Here is a 20,233-nt window from a genome sequence, read left to right as displayed (position 1 = left end):
ATAATCTCACTTTGTTAAGTGCTCTGTCTCTCTGAGCTGTCCCACAGTTACCTTTGCAAAACTTACCTTTGGAAATGCTCACTCCTCTTGCAACCTCGTAAATAAACTTACTGGTAAGACAGGACTGAGGAAAATCAAATGAAAAAACAACAACAACAACATTTTGATCAAGTAGTGAAGAAATACATGAGTTTCATCATGGAGTTACAAAGTGAATCCGGCTCTCGATTTAGGAGGCGTTGGGTTTACCAATCTAAACTTTAATAGTTGTTGTATTTACCATATTTAACATTTATAAAATGTGTTCTAACAGAAGAAACAGTCACAAGATTAGACTTCTGTACAAAATGTAAGCGTTCCTTGTTAGTGGAGTGACTTGTCCATTTCCATTTGTGTCGGACAGATATTGGATGGATTTGCCCCTTGACTTTGAAATCTTGACAGCTGGTTGCATCACCCGGTGCTGATATTTTCCCTTGATTTTCATGTGGAAAAAACATTTAGCTGGAAAAATAAGGACAAAACAGCACAGATTCAAAACTTAATATTGCTGATAAGAGGCTTGAATTAGCTTGGATATCTGTGTGGATGACAAAATATGCAAACAGAATGCAGACAGAACGTGTTGGAGTCGGAAAAGCAAGGCCCCAAAAATAAGAGCTGTAGTTCAAGGGGGGGATCAAGTGGCTTAAGGAATCTCAGGAATGTAAGCTACATGTTGTCAAGTGAAGAAGTTCTCCCATCTGCTGCAGTACAGACCTCACGCCCACCATTTTAGTCCCGTGGCACCTCACACAGACTGCATGCAGTTGTAAAATCAACTATGTGTCAGCGGTTCATCTATTTCAAATGCGTTGGATACAGAAACCACCGAGCTGAGTGTTACAGTGCAGCTGGGACGCTGGGGGATGCAGAAGCTTTCTGCATCGACCATGGGCTCCGAACGGCGTGCAAACAAAGCTCTACATTGATAGTGCGGTCCGGTATTCATCTCGGCACACCAGCCCCCGTGTGACTTGTCTGAGGATAGCTACAATTATTGATGACAGAGGAGAAGATTGTTATGCATAGCCTGTACAGGATGCCATCAGAGACTGTGATTGGGAACCTTTTGAAAATGTCAAAGTGACACATGATTATGAATATTAAACAGCCATGTATAGCCCATGATTATTTGACAGGGAGGAGGAGGTTTGACAGGCAGATGACTGTGAAATCTCATTGTGGACTGAGGTGATGTATAGCGACATTAAGGTAACAGAATGCACCGATCAAATTAACACAAAAGTTATGTCGTCATTTATAAACATAATATCCTGGGATTGTAAATTGCCCATATGTCCAACAAATGCTGCGACGTGAACACAGTGGATTGTCAGAAAATAGTCAGAGTTCTGGGTCTTTAAAGCAGGCTTGTTTTGAGGTGAGCTCACACACTTTCTGTGCAGAGAGGAGTTTAATTTGATTATCATTTCTCAAAGGCAGACATAATCTCTCTGATTGAACTAAACCTCAATGGGTCTGGCCAAAATAAAATAAAAACAGTTTTTTCTGGTTAAGTGACATTTGACTCAGCTAAGTAAGAAAGGCAGCCTCATACTATAACGTCTCGCTTGATTCTAGCCATAAAAATGTAATTTAGCCATACTAAGTAAGCGAGGTTATCTAGTTAACCCTAACCTCAAACTGAGGTCTGGTGACCAGCGTGGGTCGTTCAGGGGTTTCCGGGGGGCTCAAGCAAAATGAGCAATAATTCAATTTAACTATGGTTTAATTCACTCGACTGATGTGTGGCTTAATTCACCAGTCCCAGTTTAAAACATATCTTTTCTCACTGGTTTTTCTGGCTTAGATACAATTTCTATTTTATCATTATCTTCTGTATTAATGACTTTTATTAATCCACTCCAGTGGCCTAAATTGAATTGGATTTGATCACTGATTTTATTTTTAACCTTAGTTAGTTTTTAGAATATGTTAGTTTAGTTTTAGCTTGTCTTATTTTGTTCCAGTGTCTTTATTCTTATTAGATGTTGTGCAACTTGTTTTAATTTTTATTTTAATGGTTTTAACTTGTTTTAATTTTAGTTAAATTTTTTTATCTGTCTTTGGGCAGTGCTTCGTTGTATGTAAATGTGCTATATAAATAAACTGACTTATGACTTCTGATTTAGGTCTATATTAACATTTTAAAGACTAACTGAGACCCGATCCCAAATCTGTGTGAAGTGCGACCTCTAGTGGTGAAACGCAGGGCGTGTGGCGTTTGGTGGCAGGTGATGTCACCGCTCACAGAGTATGACAGATGTACTTTTTGGGGTTTACCTGCTCTTTAATCTGACCATTTTGAACATATTTGTATAAGTATAGGCATTAAGAGATTAGGACTTTTTTTAGGACAAACAAAAATATCTTTCCATAGCACGGTTTGTCAGGAAAATAACTTCAAACAGATGTCTGCGGTTTAATGAGAGTCCTGAAAAATAAAAGTTTTCATCCAAGACTGTCATTATCATCATTTATATATTTTTATATAAATGGCATATTGTATTTTCTCATCAAATTTTGCCAGCTGGTTTAAGCTGAGGGGGAAAAATAGGTTTGGCTTCACCCACTGATATTTAAATCAACCAGTTAGATTATTTTCTGCCTCCAGTGCAGTGTTGGTAAACCTAAAACTCCAGTCTGATACTGTAGCTGTACATCCAGCGGACAAAAAACCTCTCATTTGGAGCAAAACTCCTCTCCTGGCTAACTATCCCCACTGTCAAACCCCTGCCTTTTCACACATCAGCTCAAATAAACTGCATCAGTCAGATGTGATCGTAAAGTGCACACACACACACACACACACACACACACACACACACACACACACACACACACACACACAAACACTGATGCGAGGCCTGAGCTGTGAAGAGCTGCTAACCTTTAAAGCAGCACTGGCTCACAATTCAAGGAGATGACTTGGCAAAAAATAAAACTCTGTCTCTTATTGCTTATGTCGGCTCAAAGAAGAGATACCAGGGAGTTAAAACGCTGCAAATTAACCGGTTGGTGTTGGCAAGCAACAAACTGATTTTGAATTAATAATCATATCACCACAACCATATAACAAACAGGCCCGATATGAACTGAATATACTGTATGTTCACTTCTATGTGAAGACCCAGAGGACCCGGAGTTTTAGGTAACTGTAAACATTGGTAACTGTGAAAAATAAAGACGGAGATAATATTCATCATCCATATGGTGCATTTTTGTTACCTGGTCTGAAGTTCCCTCAGCAGTGTGACAGCTTATCCGCAGATTGTAAGTGTACAGTAGTTGCTACAATCATGACTGTTATTGTTATATAAACATCTTTTTCTAAAATGTATAAATTAATTACTAAAATGAGTATTACAGAAGTTATATATTAATTGAACATAAACGACCATTGCAACTGAACCTCAGAACGCCCTTGTTTTCAGAGTTGGATTTTTATGTACAAGTATAACGCTACTCTCTAACACCTTAACCACAAACCAGACAATGTGTACCATGTGGAAGGATGCTGCTAGATCTTCTAAGCCAAGGTAATACGATTCAGCCTACATAATTCATTATTTCCCCTCATATTTTGGACTGATGCAATACGAGTATGGTTTGCTCTCTGATATATTCTCATCTTGTATACAATATAGAACGGTAATCATAATATCTCTTTAAATAATTACATAAGTTACGATGGTGTAATGGGCCGATATGGTACAGTGTGTTTATCCAAGAATGAAGAGTTTGAGGAGGAGTACGGACAGAAAACAGACAAATGAAAACCAAATAAATAAATAAAATCCGTCTCTTTTTGGAGTAGAAACTGGATCAAGATGACATGCAGTCCTTTTTCTTGTTCCCATGTGGTGACCATGTACCAAAAATCGATTGGTCCTGAAATCGTAAAGAAGTGCCCAGCCTCTCGCTTGGAGCGGAGCAGAGTCGGGAGGGGCTCCCAAAATATGTGGTGTCCAATTTGTGCCTACATACTGTACGTACAAGTGGTCTGTTAGCAGCACACGTTTGGTGTTCGACTTTGGCTGTAGCTTTTCACTGGTGACAGCAAAGGAGGGTCCAGCCGAGGTGCCGAGCGGCTCTGATCCTCGTCTCAGCACAGACAGCTTGTATCTTTTGCTGTCATCAGGACTGGAAATGACGGCCCGGCTCTAGCAAGCGAAGTCCTCGAACACCCCGTGGTGCCCGGCGTGGTGGTGGTGGTGGTTGGGGAGGATCGTGTTGCTGTACGGCCCCTCCGGGTGACTCCTCGTCATGTCGTTGGGCTCCTGCTGGAGACGGAGAGCGGATATTTCAAACATGCAGAATGATAGTAATAACAGAGGCATAATGCATGGTGAGCAGGTCATTATTCCAAAATAATCAAGTCGTGAAGTGAGGGTCACCCTGATCGCCGTGGAGAAAGATTTTAAAATGATTTTATTACAAGGTTAAGATATTTCAAAGCTTTTGCCAAAAACTACTCCTAACAGGACCGCCTGCATTAACCAGGAGGTGACAAATCACTAGCAATTAATATGACAATTTATCAGTAAAATCAACCAGACTTCCTGAATGCAGGGTAAAATGATTAGATATGAGACAGAAATTCACAACGTCTGAATGCTTTCAGAGCTGAATATTCAACAGAGCCGCGCAGTAACCAGTCATTACTTCTAACACATGCTCCAGGGGCGGAAGTGCTTTTTATAATGGTTAATAATATCGGGCGACAAATTGGAAACACTACAAAGTTCACTATTTTAGAGTGGAGAAATATCAATTAAATTCTCTCTGAAATTCCTCTGTACTCTCTTAATCCAGTCGAAATGCTGCAGGGGAAACTGTGCACGCCGCGTGGATGTAATGTATTCGCCATTTGCCTCAGCATGTACCGTTGCTTTCATTTCCTCCAGACCCACAGTTGCAACGGTGCTGGTTTGTTGCTTGTTCTTCTTCTCGTCTTTCTGCGGCCTCAGTAGGCGCTGTAGCCGGTGCTTGATCACCTGGTTTCAAGCAGAACAGAGCAGCGGGGAGAGAGAGGCAGCGGAGATGAGAGAGAGAGAGAGAGAGAGAGAGAGAGAGAAAGAGAGAGAGGGAAGAACGAGAGACTCAGCACACTTTCAGAGTTCGCTCACTGCCATGCCTGCGCCGCAGCCGCTCGCTGTCATTTTGCTTTACATGCAAACATGTTTGTCAGTCAGCAGGCGGCCGGAGGGAAACACAAGAACTGAGGCGGGAGTTTGTCACATGATCGGCGTTAGTGTTGCCTCCTCAGTGCAGCAGATATTAACTTCTCAAACCTGAGATGGAGATCCCAAATGAAATTCCTCACCTTGGATAATGTGAGGATAATTTGGGCAGCAGCAGTGGTAGCACTACAAAACCAGCTTTGTCAATAGTTTTGAAAAGGAAAAAGTAAGTTTAAAAGAGCTGTACAGTTGATTATCTCAATATTATATCTTAAAATGTTGCAGCATCTCCCTGTATCGATGTGCATTGTTATTTATTTGTCATGCACAGTGCTACTGTGATTGTGTGTCCGGTCTGTATATGGTGTGTCTTGTATGTATCTGTTACTTTTGCCTCTGTGACAATTTGAATTTCCCCTCTGGGGGATTAATAAAGTCTTATTCTATTCTATTCTATTCTATTCTATACAATTCACATTCACATCTTCATTTAGTGCACTAAACTCAATAATTGCATTGTGCTAATTCTGCTTTAATCAATCAAAACGGGGATTCTGAATTAAATCGTTTCGAGTCAGTTTGTCACCTAACTTTTCTTAGTGGACCCAGGTGTCACGCGGTAGTTTTAAGCTCTTTTTGCACATTTTCAGTCAATTTTGAGTATTGCAAAGTATTATTATGCATCAGTATTGTGAGCCATGTGTGCAGATGCACTTTGTATCACATGGTCATCACCAATACCTGGTCCTGCTTCAGGTGTCCACACAGAATCACCAGACAGCTGGACAATGGCTGCTGTTAATTTTGCATGGTTTTATGTCCTCCCCCCACCCCCTGTGATTTCTGTTATTAATCATATGACGTTTGTTGGCTTGCGTGGCCGTGACAGACTGTGGGTGGAAAGACAGACACTGTACCTCATAGATATAATCCAGTATTTCTAAGACTGTCAGGATGCTGGCGCCGATGAATAAGCCCATCTGGCCGCCGATGTCACCTGAACAGGAAGAGCGTTCAAGGAGCAACACAGTGGACAAGATACTCGGTCAAGCTTTGATTTAAGCAGTTGCCGTTAGCTGCTGATGGGAAAGAGCAGAGCGTGCAGCCGCCGTAACAATCCCTCGAATTATATTGCAACAAGTCTGTTTAATTATGCAGGAAATAATGAGGAGGAATGTAAGTGAGCGTTAAGTGATTAAGTGAGGGCTTACCTAATAAACCAGCAACGTCGTAGGCCTTCTTTTGCTCGATTGTTTCGTAGTTTAGTGCTTCAAAGAAGATATCTAAGACCAGGAAGTTGTCTCTGGAAAGCGAGAGAATGTACATTTTTGTGGATTAAAAACATTGCCGGGTTCACAAACCACAGTCTATACCGTGTCATTTTCACACTCACTGTAAATTATCATGATAGGATTGTCGTGCCTCCAGCAATTAACATAGATCATGTTAATGGTCGTGAGATTATAGGGTGTTTCAGGGTTTAACTGTGATGAGCTACAGACTGAACATTGACAACATGCTCAGTCACTATAATGTCACTGATCTCCCTGGATTTAGCAGGGCTTACCTTCAACTACATCACTGCTAATGAGGCATTACAAGGTACCAAAAGCAAGGACATTATATTACATTTTATACATTATGTTCCCCTGCATAGCAATTGGAATATTAGCACGTTTCCCATTAGATGCACTTGCATGAAAAACCGAAGAATGTGATTGATAAATAGCCCTGTTTGATTTTTCAAATATGATCAGACTGTGTTGCATATGTGTTTCTAATGGCCTCATGATTTCTCATTCTGCACTTGTCCTGTTTAATTTCAAGGATATCAAAATCACATTTTTATTTGTGAAAAATGATTAAAATGATGTAAATTCACAGTGCACACCGTAGTAAGCACTGCAGTTTCAAAGGTATGCATGTTATATGAAGACAGGGCCTTTCAATCATGAGGAAACAGAAACTGATATTTCATTGAAAATACTGTAGATACTAAATCCAATCCAATGCTCACAGAGAGCCTTTTTCAACGGCCCAGCAGTTTACATCGCAGAAATATCATGCTTGTAACATTTGGCCATGACACAAAAGGAGCTGATGGTGAAGACACACAACTTGTAAGGGAGGTATGTTTCCTAAATCCTTAATCCAAGGCTGTCCAAACGTCACTGTGGCTGCCTTTTCACAGCGGTCTCTGAAAGCTTGTGTAGGTAACCTTTTTCCTCATAATTTTGACAAATCACCATTATACACGGAGGGTATGAGCCGAGCTAAATGCACTGAGAAGCAATCTGACTTCAGGACTGTAATCTCATTTGTTAAAATCAAGCTCAGTGCAACTCAAACAAGCAAGCATTATTACCTCAGTGACCTCCTAAAACAACACAATGGCACAGAAGGGAGTTGGCTCGCCGCTTCCTAGTCCACAAACAAGAATGCATGAGGGACAATTAGGAGCCACTGAATCTCAGATGGGTGCTCTTTGAGCTGGAGAGATAACTCCAAGCCTAATCCTAATCCTAGCTCTTAACCTGCCCAGCACCGATTTTAAGAATCCTCCAGCGTTCTCTTCATAACATGTGGTATATTTGGAGGTCTTCATGTAAATGTGCCCGAAGATCTCCCCATTTGGAGGTTCTGGGAGATACATAGGCCGGCAGACATACATACTTGCTGAGGATTAGGGTGGAGGTTCGGGCTAAAGTAGGGTTGCCAACTTTCTCACTACTGAAAAGGTGGCTTGTGTGGGTATGGTGCTGAGTGAGTATACAGTGTACATTCATGTTTTTATTCAACTGGAAAGTTAAAAAAATGTCTATGTTCCATTTCATCTATAACTTTACTACAACAATGATTAGGTGAGCTTATGTGAATCAGCTCAAAATAAATTATCAAAGAAATCACAATTTAGACCTTAACAGAAAAAACAGAAAAGTATGGGCATGACTCAGCAAGTCTACTTTTTCCATGGATATTTTTTGCTGCTCTTGACTGATTCAAGCAGTCCTTTGTCCATTTGCACAGCCAGAGAGAACATGACATGTCACAGTTCACAGATATTTGAAGTTCATTTTTGACCAGCTCTATGCTGCATCTGTTTCTCGAGTCTGACCATTTAATGGTCATCAGAGGGAAAATCCTCCCTACAAAGGCATTTGAGTCTGGCACACTGAGGACAAATAGGAAATCGAGTACAGAAGACTTTTGTTCAGTCCCTGCTGACTGGCCTAACCCAAGTCTTTTTTCCTTTTTTGGTATTTTTGCTTCTTTTCTTTTTTCACGTTTATCCATATTTGGACATGCAAAACCAACCAAACAACACCAGACATTACCAAAACATCTTTTATGTACAGCTGATGTGCATGAGGGGGGCTGTGATTGGATAACAGCTGATCTGACCTGTGACATGAACGCACCATGAACTGGTGATTACAGAGGAGCAGTCCAGATACCGGACAAGGGGAGGACAAACCCAATCTGTGGGATGTCCCGGCTAAGACAGGACGGTTGGTAACCCTGGGTTCCAGTTGTCCCTTACATCTGGATTCAGTTCTACACAAACTCCTTTCTCATCAGAGCATCTGGTCGTGTTGAGTAGCCGCACCATCAGGACAAATTGGCAATTTTTCAAAAGTCACCATGTCCGGCGACATTCACCTGCTGTTTCATGACTTTAACTAAAATGTTCCGTCTTTGAGAAGTACAACTTTTTCCAAAATGATGAATGTCACTGAGGCTATATTGTCCCTGTCAAATGGTTTGCCCCATGGGCTCGGACCCACTAATGGTTTTGTGGTTATATTTGATTTTTGCTTTTATTGATGGCTGGTTGCCTCATGATGGTCTCATCCTGAAGGTCATATATTTTACAGTACTGCCTACTGGCCATCACATAAATGCTCATGAGCGCTCCTCCACCTTAATATGCCTTGTCAAATGTCCTCCGTACCTGATGTAGTCCTCTGACTTGTCGTATTTCCTGGAGAGGTAGCGAGCCGAGCCCTTGCTGGGGATTTTGACCATGGAGAGCTCTTTGCCGTAGCGTGTCAGATTACAGGGCGTCTCGCATGTACAGTTATCCCCGCTGTTCTTCTGTAGCAGCGCTGCAGCACAGCGGAAACAAAGGAGTGAGCGGGACAGACTGGAACATGTTGAATGTCAAGTTGGCACAGAGTTAGCACAGTGCAGTCACCAGGGAAAAAAAATAATGTTGGCATTATACGTTTCTGCAAATCAAGGATATGTTGAAATGTCATGTTTTCAAATTTCACGACACAGTATGAAGTAATGTTAGGAGGCAGCGGACAATCAGCAGGACTCCCGTGCCAAATGAGAGCCGTGTTTGTTTTAAGCCAATATTAAAAAGCACTAACCATTACCAATATTAACCATGACCATTTCTTAACCTTAACCATGATGATAAACCTTTTCTTAACCTCAACCAAGTCGGTTTGGTGGCTGACAAGCTAATAAAGCAAATGAAAGTGGATAGATTAGATAATCAGCTAACGTCAAGAAATGGGCTCCATTAAATATTGATAGGCAATGTATTTTTGGTTCAGAAATGTTGACATTTCAATGTATTTGTTGGTTTGCAGAAGACTGGGCTAGTAATCAGTCTATCAAAGGTCTAAGTAAGATTCAACACAGAATCCACAGGAAACAGAAATTTTGATTTGCAAAAAAACCCCGTATGAAGTACAGACACGTACTGTAAGCTAAGGCTGTGTGTCAGTATGCTGTGAGAGACATCCTGGTCATAAATACAAAGCTCTGTGGTCTAGTTCTTCCCATCGCTTGGATTTTTATCCAGCCACTGATTCAGGTGAGTCTGGACCTCTGCTCTGTTTTACTTATTTAAAAGGGTTCAACTGATAAATTTTTTTGAGGTCCAACAAAGATATCTGTGGCCTAAACTCAACTATAGCTGACACCACAGCTGACATTCAGCACTGCCCCCAAAAATGATTCAGTCAAGAGTAGTCAGTGTTTTCCCCAGAATTTTCTTCTTCTCAGTGAAGAAGAGCCTCTCCAGCAGCATTTAGGCCATCGCGGGACGCTGAAATGCACCAGTGAAACCCAGAAATCCTGTTAAAGTCAGCATCAGGGTGATTCACCCCGCCTGATCAGTGGCACAGAAACTCTGAGACATGTTACTGCTGTTAAATGGAGAATTAATTCAGAACTGGGCCATTAACTCAATAAATACTGTGCAAGAAAACTCCAATTTCACAGCAGTTTTTACAGACTGTTCATTTCACTGCGGTCGTAGAAAGCTCCATCATATCAGAAGTGGACGATATGACTTGTAAATATCCAATTGTGGAAAAAAAGACTAATATTAGCTCAATGTATGGGCAAAAAGGTATATCAGTCTAAGTCTATTATTTAATAAGCTGTGTAATAGGACATTTACTTAGAGGATAGACTCTGTGCTGCTGAGGGACATCCAAATGGGACATGGACTCACACCCACCACCACATAACACGCAATAATTAATTGTTTGCTTATAAAAGCAGATGTTAAAAATATTTCACAATCCTAGTGCTAAAAATAACGCTATACCTAAAACCATCATAAAGAGCTTTTTTTGCTGCCTCTCTTTTCAAATTCTAATTCTCCTCAGTCCTAACATAAAGGGGAAAAAACAGTGATAACAGCAATTAAAAATCTGATGATTTATGTGTTTTATAATTCTTATAATTAGGTTATTTGTATGCAGGAGTGAGACAGCATCTCTTCTCGGTCTGATGTGGGGGGAAAAAAACACCTTTGCGCCATAAATATATAAATTATATTTTAACTTATTACCTTTCACAAAGGGTGAATTCTTTCACACTATTTGAAGCGGCGAGACGTCACACATGAATATGGACTATTCTTGTAAGATATATCTGAGATTTCATTCACCGCCTATTAAATGGGGTTGGAAATCACTGAAGAGGGACATAATTAAATTTCTGGCTTATTTGGCTTGGAGATCATAATTGTACTTATACATCTCCCATCACCTTAATAAATCGTCTCTTTTACTGCCGCCATAATGCCTTTGAAAGCAAGGCACCTTTGTACAGTCATAATGGCTTCAGGGAAGAGTGGGTTAGAGTCCAGGGTGGTGTGTGTGTGTCTGTGTGTGTGTGTGTGTGTGTGTGTGTGTGCATGTGTGCAGGTGAGTTACACATGCAGCGACAGAGCATCAGTTTGTTATTAAAAGTTCCACAGTCTCTGCAGTGTAGACGTCAAGCTAAATTGACTCAGCCACAATGAGGAAAAGTCATTTCAAAATATCTATCAAGCTCACCTCTAGGTATTCACATTACAGAAGAAAGGAGGGGAAAAAACACATATTTCCTGATCATATTTACTGATTGTGTTTCAATTTCCCTTTGGGGGAATCTGTTGTAATGAGAAAAGAAATGAAGGCAGACTGTTTCTTACCGAGCGCTTTGTCAACACAGTTGATTTTACTGGGAGGGCAGATATCTGCAGTTCCTGGAGAACAGAACAGAAAATGAGTCTGATCAATCAGAAACAAAATGATCAGCGACCCATGTCTGCCGAGATGAGGAACTGCGGCCGGGAACAGCGCGCCGCGGCTTATCATTCATCTCCAAATGAAGGCAGCCATGGAGAGGACGACTCCCATCCGCGGCGCCCGGGCCGTCGTGGACGTCTGGCCTTGATTTCGCCGAGAAATGGAGCATGATGTCTCCACCCCTGCGGCATATTTAGAAAGTCTTTAAAAACCAATCAATGGCTCACTTTCTCACAGACAAACACGTCGCTCGGGCCACTAATGACAGGTATTCATCAGCAGCACAATTAATTGTCAGAAGAGTGTTGGGCACGGTCGGTAAAACGCGAAACGAGTTAACATTTCGGGGGGAAAAGTCGGCTTTTCAATTTGCACTGAGAAATATTTAATAACCGACAGTAAAGTGGGGCTGTTGGAGAACAAAAGCTTCCTTATGATCAGAAGACTTCACACACTTTAACCGTACTCCGTGTGTTTCTGCTGAAACGACGTGTTAGCACGCCCCTGGTTTGATTTACCAAAGAAATCACGTTGAAAAAGTCATTTCAAATCATCTCATGACATATATTGCTACCAAATTTGCCTGTAGACTCAATAACGAAATAAATAGTTAAAATAAAACGCAATAAAATCACAGTGGTGCACCAGCTTTACAGTCTTCTTATGTTGTTCATGCCTACATTTTCAATATAGAGCTACATGGTGAAGAGATTTTCCCCAAATAAGAGCTCTGGCTCTTAAGAGCTCTGGAGAAATTAACATTTAAAAAAGAATATTAGTTGTAGTAGTAGTAATAGTAGTAATAGTAACTCATTGATAAACAAGATAACACTTCACAGAGCGAATGCCCCTGTCTTACAGATACAGAATCTTAAATTTCCTCTGTATTTTTCCTCATGGTGTTTGGAATTACAGCTCTTCATTTATTCCACACCAGTCCTAGTGGGGGACACATACCCAAACACAACATCCATCTCTGCACAGAAATTCACCAGCAAATCATCTTTTTTTTTTACGCCAGTTCAGTGCTGGGGATGCTGCCTCCACAGATTTTTACATGACAGAGTTGAAATTGGCTCTTAACATTGCGCTGCTTTAATTGGGGATAGCGACGTGCTTGCTGCTAATTGTGGTAATTGCACTAATTGTGCAATCATTTTAACACAACTGTGCCGCTGTAACAACTGTTTCATAATTTTATAGTTATGATAAGAACAAATTAAGGGAATAAACAGAGGGGGCGCAGGGGGCTCGGAGGGAGTCGTGCAGTTGCGGAGACGTTTGTGTGACTGGCACGTCTTCGGTTCGCCTCCCGAAGCAGAAATGTTTCATTAGCACTCAAGTCCCTTGTCTGCATGAAGTCACTTGACTCTATTTGTTGACGTCAAAATGTACCCATAATCCTGCAGGAGTCTGACTTTGCAGTCTCTGGAAACCAAAGGTGAAGCAAAAATAGAAAAATGTGTTTCTTTATGTCAAAGTCAGCACTAAGATGTTTCCCTGCCACAGTAACCTGCTTAATCTTAGAGTCACAATGAACTTCCTTCCTTCCTTCCTTCCTTCCGTCCTACCTTCCTTCCTTTCCTTCCTAATTAGATGCAACCTTCAAAACCAGTGTGTAATCAGGACAGAAAGGCAGTTTCATTTGGTGCGATTATTCTAAAAATGAGATGTTTTTATGTTGAAGTTTTTGTTGTTTGCTGTGATGTCACCGCTGATGACAGACTGTCTTCCAGCAAGCGCTAAGTAATGGGATTTTGATATTAAACACCAAAAAAAAAAAAAAATAAAATCAAGACACAGCAGATTCTTTGGCACGTGCTGTTAAATGGCTGAATATTCGAACATGCAAAACTACCTAACCAGGCTGTAAAAGTTATTTTTGATTTCATTGTGGCTTTAAGCGGGTTTCTAATAATCAGCGGGTCAGCTTATGGCTTTCAAATGAATCAGCCTAAAATCTTGAGTAACCACATTAAGAAGTGAATTTTTCAGCGCATGTAAATGAAGACGCTGGAAGGCACCCGTCAGCTAAATTCCTAAAGTGCAAATGTAAAGTGAAAGGGGGGGGGGGTGGTGCTGAGCGTACCGGGCATGTGCACCATCCTGCACTTGCACTGTTCCAGCACCGTCTTGGTCTCGCAGAGGAGGCGGCAGGCGCTGATGCTGTACGTGTCGTATCCCGGGAACTTCTCCTTGCTGGTGGAGCGGCAGTTCCCCCAGGGCTGGGGCAGGTAGGTCAGCTAAGCACACAGAGATTGATTAGACCCCAGCCTGAGCCGCTGGGGGGGAACAGTTGCAGGTGAGCAGTAATCTGTTGGAGGAAGAGGAGGAGAGGAGGGGGGGGGGGGGGGGGGGGCGGAGATGAGGAGGGACCTACCCTTTGCTCCTGACATGAAACAAAGGTCTGGAAGCCCGGAGAGACGCCGAAGCCCAGCTGGTGGATGTAGGGAGGCTCGTCCTGACTGTGGATTTGAACGCGGATGCCGGCCTCCAGGGACGTCTCATCTTCAGGATGAAACGGGCCCCAAGTGTGCAGAGTTGCAAAAGGGAGAGTACAAAGGGATTTGAGGCGGCTCTCTTATCTGACAGCATGGGGTCAGTTTGAAGCTAATTGCAAACAATGTCTCAGTCATGTCTGAAGAATAAACCGGTAGAGATGAATATCAGTGAAACAACTGCAACGCCGTACAGGTCTCAGATAATACATTTTGCCCAGGAATCAATAGGACTCTTTTTTCTTCTTCTTTAAAATAACATTATGTAGTGGGGCTGAAATCAAAAAATACATCGCATCTGTGATTTAGGTGGGGGAGGAGGGGGGACACAAGGAGGGGGTTGATTTAAACCTCCAAAGGGGGAGCTCATGCTGCAACATAGAAAAGGATTTCATTGGACAAATAGGTTTGTGGCTTACTTGTCTCTCTCCAGATGGGCAGATATTCATCCTGCTGGATATCCAACATGATCTCCAGCCCATTTCCCATCCCGCCCTGCTTGGTTTTCTTGGACGTCGTCTTGTTGCCATTGAAAGTGTAGCATTTCCCGTATCTGGTGTAAACCTAGGGGGGGAATAGATTACTATCAGGAACATCACAATAAACATGACAATGTCCTTCCAGGCCGTGACAAGCTCATACTAGCGGTGCATTGAAATGAAGTTTGAGATATGGAGCTGAAAATAAACAAGGCGAGGCGCAGTCGTGGCCATACAGCGAAGTTATTGAAAATCTGCTTCAGGCCTCTGGATCCCGGGCTCAGTCTGGTGGGGGAGAAAAACATGCCACTGGTGGGGGAGTTCGGGGGCTCCGTATCCCTGTGTGGACTTTGACAAAGTATAGCTCATTGTCAGCATAAAAATATAATGAATAGCCTTTATGTGACCAACACACAAGCCCCCACCGTATGCCACTCGATAGTACCAGCGCCCCGCAGAAATAACAAATGGCATAAGGGATTCTTTAATCTTCCGTCAAAAGAAAACAAAAGACAATAACAGAGAGCCGCAGCTATCACGTCACCACATATCAGAGCAGCTGTCTCCAAGGGAGGCACATCATCTCTTTGTTTGTGTCCCTCATCTGAGGACTTGCACTGCAAAAAATATCCATCTTTAACTCGTTGTTTTTTTTTTTTTTTCATCTGCTATCTCAAAGAAAATCTCCCAATGAGCTGAGATAATTTCACTTGTTTCCATATTGTATTCTCCTCTTGGAGAAATGACACTATCTTGACACTAGTGGAGTATGCTCCCTGTCTTATTTCAAGATGTCGTCTCTTGTTTGGAGAGAATTCCTGAAACAAGTGGAAACTGCACCGGAAAGCAAAAGAGGCACAATATTCCCCATGATTTAAGAAAAAAAACAGGATTTTGTGTCTCCAACTAATTTATTAGGATGGCTATTTTCTGCAGTATGCATGAAAAAAAAAAGGGAGACATCAGACAGACATTTTGAATAAACATTAACAAAAGGCAGGGGGGTCAGAAATGAAACTATAACAACAGAGGAAATCACATGGCAGGAGAGGTCAACTGACAAGACGCGAGACAGACGAAATTGAAATAACAGTCCGGCTGAATGGATTGTAGATGTATCATTAAACGGACACCGCCATCGTCTCGCCGTTCTTTCCAGCAGCAGCGTCTGTGTCCTGACTTCGATATTGGCTCGCTCCTCCTAATGAGTGCTGTGATGTCTAAATAAGGGACGCTGGTGGAACAACACAAGCTCTCATTTACGGACCACAGGGTGTGTTCTCATCTCAGACGGTTGAAGAACAAATCAAAGCCACGGTCGCGGAGCTCGGCTGAACAGGCCGCCGCAGTAATTCTCTGCAGCAGCGGGCTATTTTGCAATATCCACAACAGTAATTAGGGCACGAAATGAGCGCTGTTTGCTGAGCCTTCGTGTTTAGAAAGACAGATGTATTTTATGCAATATTGATAGGCCTTGGAGTCTTTGATCTGTGCGTGCACGCTCCGTTTGTATGAGTGTGTGTTCTTGAATGTGTTTCTTATGATAACCTTCAAAGCAAACAAGACCACGTTGAGGATTTGGAGAGCTGATGCGGATCTCATACAGATCTGATACGGTACAAAGGGATCTGAATGGAGGAAATTTTGCATATTTTAATGTTGGCATGTTGAGGAAAGGGTGTTTGGTGTGTGTGTGTGTGTGTGTGTGTTTTGGGGGAGAAGGGGCGTTCAGGTATTCACAGTGAGACTTCTGACTGACATGTGCTATTAGGTTGAGTTGGTTTAATCTGTCTTTGGCTGGGGCGGTGCAGTTGAGGAGGAAAGCTTCACCTATCATTGATCCCTCCCACCCCCCCTTCCACCCCCCGTCATTGACACACTTAAGCCTCGGCAGGCGCTCTTTATCTGATCCAGCAGGCAACAGAGGTAAAGGAGGATCCATCTTTGGAAATGCTCAAAAACACCCCGACCGAGCGCCTGGTTCTGCTCTGAAACTTTCGGGGCTCTGGAGAGGACACCGAGGTGTTCACAAATGATGTCCCTCGAGACTTGGGCGAAGTTTTCCCATCATCTCACCCAGGAAATGGGTGTTGGCAGAGCTTCCACCGATTCATTTCGCAGCTTGTGTGCCCCGCTCTCTCCTCCTCCCGCTCCGAGAGTCTGCATCTGCAATGTGATTGATGGAGCATTTTTCTTTTGTTACATCTTGCACCAAATTTAGCAAAGGTAACAGGACTGACTTTGGCAATTCCCAGGGAGGGAGCTGGCGCTGCTGTTGACAAGCTGAAAAAGGAGCGAGCAGTGTGGGGGTTACAAACTGAACACAGGTATTATGCTCCTCAGAGTAACTCAAGATGTATACAAGAGCGAATTATTGTGGTGCTTAACATAGCACTGTTCACTTTGGTGTCATTCAGAGGTCTGGAGACAAGCTTTTTCGACTCATATTTCTATGGTAACCAAAAAAAAAAATTATATGGAAACAAATGCTCCGGTTGTATAAGCTGCTAGCATTTAAAAAAAAAAAAAAAAAAAATGTCAAAGGTTTCAGCACATAGGCAGGAATAGCATGCACGCTTGTCGATGGCAGTAACACGCTCTGGAAAGATGCCTAACTATATGTCATTTGCATACGTCTCTTCCGTTATAACTTAATTGGGTTTAATGTCAAGCCATTAAGACTCTTTTGGCAGTGTTTTTTCTTCCAAAGTGCCTTGTTTCATTCCTTTTCTCTCCATTTTAAATACATTAAGCAACCAACCCCATACCATATAATTCATAAGCCCTGGTGGGGTAAACCCTTAAACACCCTCTTTATGACCGTCATCTGACAGCTCCCTGGCGCTTTTCCCTTTTAAATAACCTGCAAGAATCACTTCAGTGCTTCTCCAGAGGACATCCATTTCCAGACACGAGGCTGCGTGTCATCTGCTAGCTCTGCGAGTACGAGGAAGGAGGATTTGAATTCATTTGCAGAGGGTGGTAGAATATGCCAGAGTGCTGATTGGCAGTTGAAAACCATTAAGGCTGGCTCATGCGGGTTTAAGGTTGAAACAGGATGTTCCTTGATTTAATGGCTTTATTACAGCCCCCAAGCAAAAAGTGCCAAATCGCACCGTGACACAAACTGATTGAATATTTACATGATACTTCTGAACTTTCTCCCAGAGCCCATACTGTATGTGACGGCTGCTATTGGAGGGCACATGCTGCCAGGCAGGATTTACAAAATAGGTTCAAGTGCAAATGTTTGAGGCTGCTGCTAGGGCTGTATTCACACTGCAGGTGGAAAAATCCCAAGTCAGTTTTTCCCCCGACAAGTGACACAGATGTGATGTTTAATCAGTGGGAACAGCAAAAAGCCGCATGGCGTGCATTTTGTGTTTGGACTTCATGGACATTTGGTGCAAAACTGCATCTTGAGGCATGCGAGCTACATGCCGCTTGTATTTGAACATTCAATTTGCAACTTGTCAGCGTGAACACAGCAACTTGAGTCATTTATCGGAAACAGTTGTCATAATTTTGGCAGCACGGCAGCTTGATGAACCGGCGTTAATATGGAGGATGATGAGACTCGGCAACGGAAAGACAGCCAAAACGAGACTTGATTGGTATTTGGGGAAATGCCTCAGCTCCGTGAAAACTCCGAGGCACACATCGTATTCAGAGTGTGCTGAAAATAATTGGGGGAGATGTCGGCACAAAAGCAAATGTGATGATTTTTTTGTTATGATTAATCTTTCAATTCATATTGGGTAATGGAATATGAGTTACAGCGAGGAATGGATCCAAAAAATAACAGGTATGAGCAGCGATGCAGAAATGAGCATGAGGACCTGCAGGGAAGAGTCGGAGGTATTACAATTAGTCTTCGCTGGCACGAGAAGAAACCCTCAAAAGTCACGGCCAACATTTAACAGTGAGGACACGGAGATTCACCTTCAAATGTGTGGCACAAAATCCTCCACATTTCTGAGCTCAAAAAAAAAAAAAAAAGAGAAAAGAAAAGAAAAGAAAAGAAAAAAAGAAGCAAAATTACACTGGAGTGTTAAGTTGGCACACATGTCCAGAAATGGAAACACTTCATCACTAAATGGCCCTGCTGATGATGCACCATGGACACTTAAGCTGCATAATTCACAAATAATCCTCAATCAAAGAGAGGCTGCGGCGAGTCCAATTGGAGGCGACGTCAGACAGATGACATTTATCACAGGTCAGCGCTTTAAAATCTCAACAAACTGTAGGGGGTAAATACCACTCTGGCTGAAATCATAAACACTGCCCACCCCCCCTCAAACACACACTCACACTCCACACACACACACACACACACACACACTCACACACACGCACATTCTGCAGATATGTTGAAATGATTACAGTTTGTCTAAACAGAGGCAGCACTGAGGCTTTCAGCCCAAACAGAGCAGAGCTGGAATGTCAGGCACGGCAAGCTTTGCGCCATTAACCTCCATCTCAATGCCGGCCTTTAAACTCCACCAGGCACCAGGGACGCAGATTTGGACTCCATTCATTACATTTACTGTGTATCAATTCCAAACTCCATTAAACTGCTAACTGCCTAAATATGCATATTTTTTATTCAGTCATTCAGTGAAGTAAATACTGCGGGTGCAACAGGGCTGCAACCATCAGCGCTGAGAAGTGAGGCCAATGAGGAAGAACCCTGAGGTGCATTTACCTCTAATAACCAGCAGGTGGCTCCAACAAGAGTCCGCCTGAATGGAGGTTAATGGGAAAAACATTAATCTCTTGATTTATTACCTTAATAAACACTTTCCCCATGAGGTTATGGTCTTGGTTGCTAGTTTTCTCACTGAGAAAATGATGGTCCCATTTAGAGTTAAAAAGGGACATAAATCAGGGCGTGTTTTAAAACCACAGATACCTCGCCTGCCAATCAAAAGCTAGCCAGGTGTGGGAAACAGCTGGACAAAAAAATATATATATATTTGATACAAATAATGTATTGTATGCTGAAAACAAGGATAAAATATGGACCAAATCACTCCTTGTTTTTGCTCAGTTGTTAGTTTAAGTCTGCTGTCTGTCAGAGAGGATTTGTGTCTGTGAGGTTAGTCCAGAAAAAAATAAATGATAAAAAAAAAAAATGATTAAAAAATGTTTTGCACTTGTTAATACATCACTGTATTTTACTGGGGTTTGCACTGGGGAAGAAATATCACATTACCACCATAAAGCAAATATTTTTACAGTGCACATAGAAATTTGGGCTGAACAAATACACACATACAAACACAATTAGTGGGTTAGGAGATCTAAGCCTAAAGTGAATACACACTCCAATCAACAGGTTATCAGCATGTTTGTCTTACTGCAGATAAGAGTATGGTGGAATCACATGCTGTAATTTAAATGAATGGTGGATAAAAGACTGTAATTATGTTCGTCCAACAATAATATCAACAGACGCAGAGGAGAAGCACTGTTTGCACTTTGTGAAT

General features: G+C 42.1%; 1 protein-coding gene across 1 annotated transcript in view; it reads right to left on the bottom strand.

The window, feature by feature from the left end:
* Window positions 1–2,546: 2,546 nt before the first annotated feature.
* asic4a (acid-sensing (proton-gated) ion channel family member 4a) overlaps window positions 2,547–20,233 on the bottom strand; it is a 73,896-nt gene continuing 56,209 nt past the window's right edge. Inside the window, exons 2-10 of the mRNA XM_030081638.1 lie at window positions 14,682–14,826; window positions 14,145–14,272; window positions 13,854–14,007; window positions 11,668–11,721; window positions 9,178–9,331; window positions 6,437–6,528; window positions 6,143–6,222; window positions 4,929–5,039; window positions 2,547–4,325 (exon numbers count right to left, since the gene is read on the bottom strand). Coding sequence (XP_029937498.1) covers window positions 4,206–4,325; window positions 4,929–5,039; window positions 6,143–6,222; window positions 6,437–6,528; window positions 9,178–9,331; window positions 11,668–11,721; window positions 13,854–14,007; window positions 14,145–14,272; window positions 14,682–14,826 — 1,038 coding nt within the window. The 3' untranslated portion in view covers window positions 2,547–4,205. The remainder of the gene's footprint in view (window positions 4,326–4,928; window positions 5,040–6,142; window positions 6,223–6,436; window positions 6,529–9,177; window positions 9,332–11,667; window positions 11,722–13,853; window positions 14,008–14,144; window positions 14,273–14,681; window positions 14,827–20,233) is intronic.

Source organism: Myripristis murdjan, chromosome 21 (assembly GCF_902150065.1).
Source record: "Myripristis murdjan chromosome 21, fMyrMur1.1, whole genome shotgun sequence".
In the NCBI taxonomy this organism is placed as follows: Eukaryota; Metazoa; Chordata; class Actinopteri; order Holocentriformes; family Holocentridae; genus Myripristis; species Myripristis murdjan.
The sequence above is the reverse complement of the archived record's forward strand: the minus strand, read 5'-3'. Positions and strand labels throughout refer to the sequence as shown.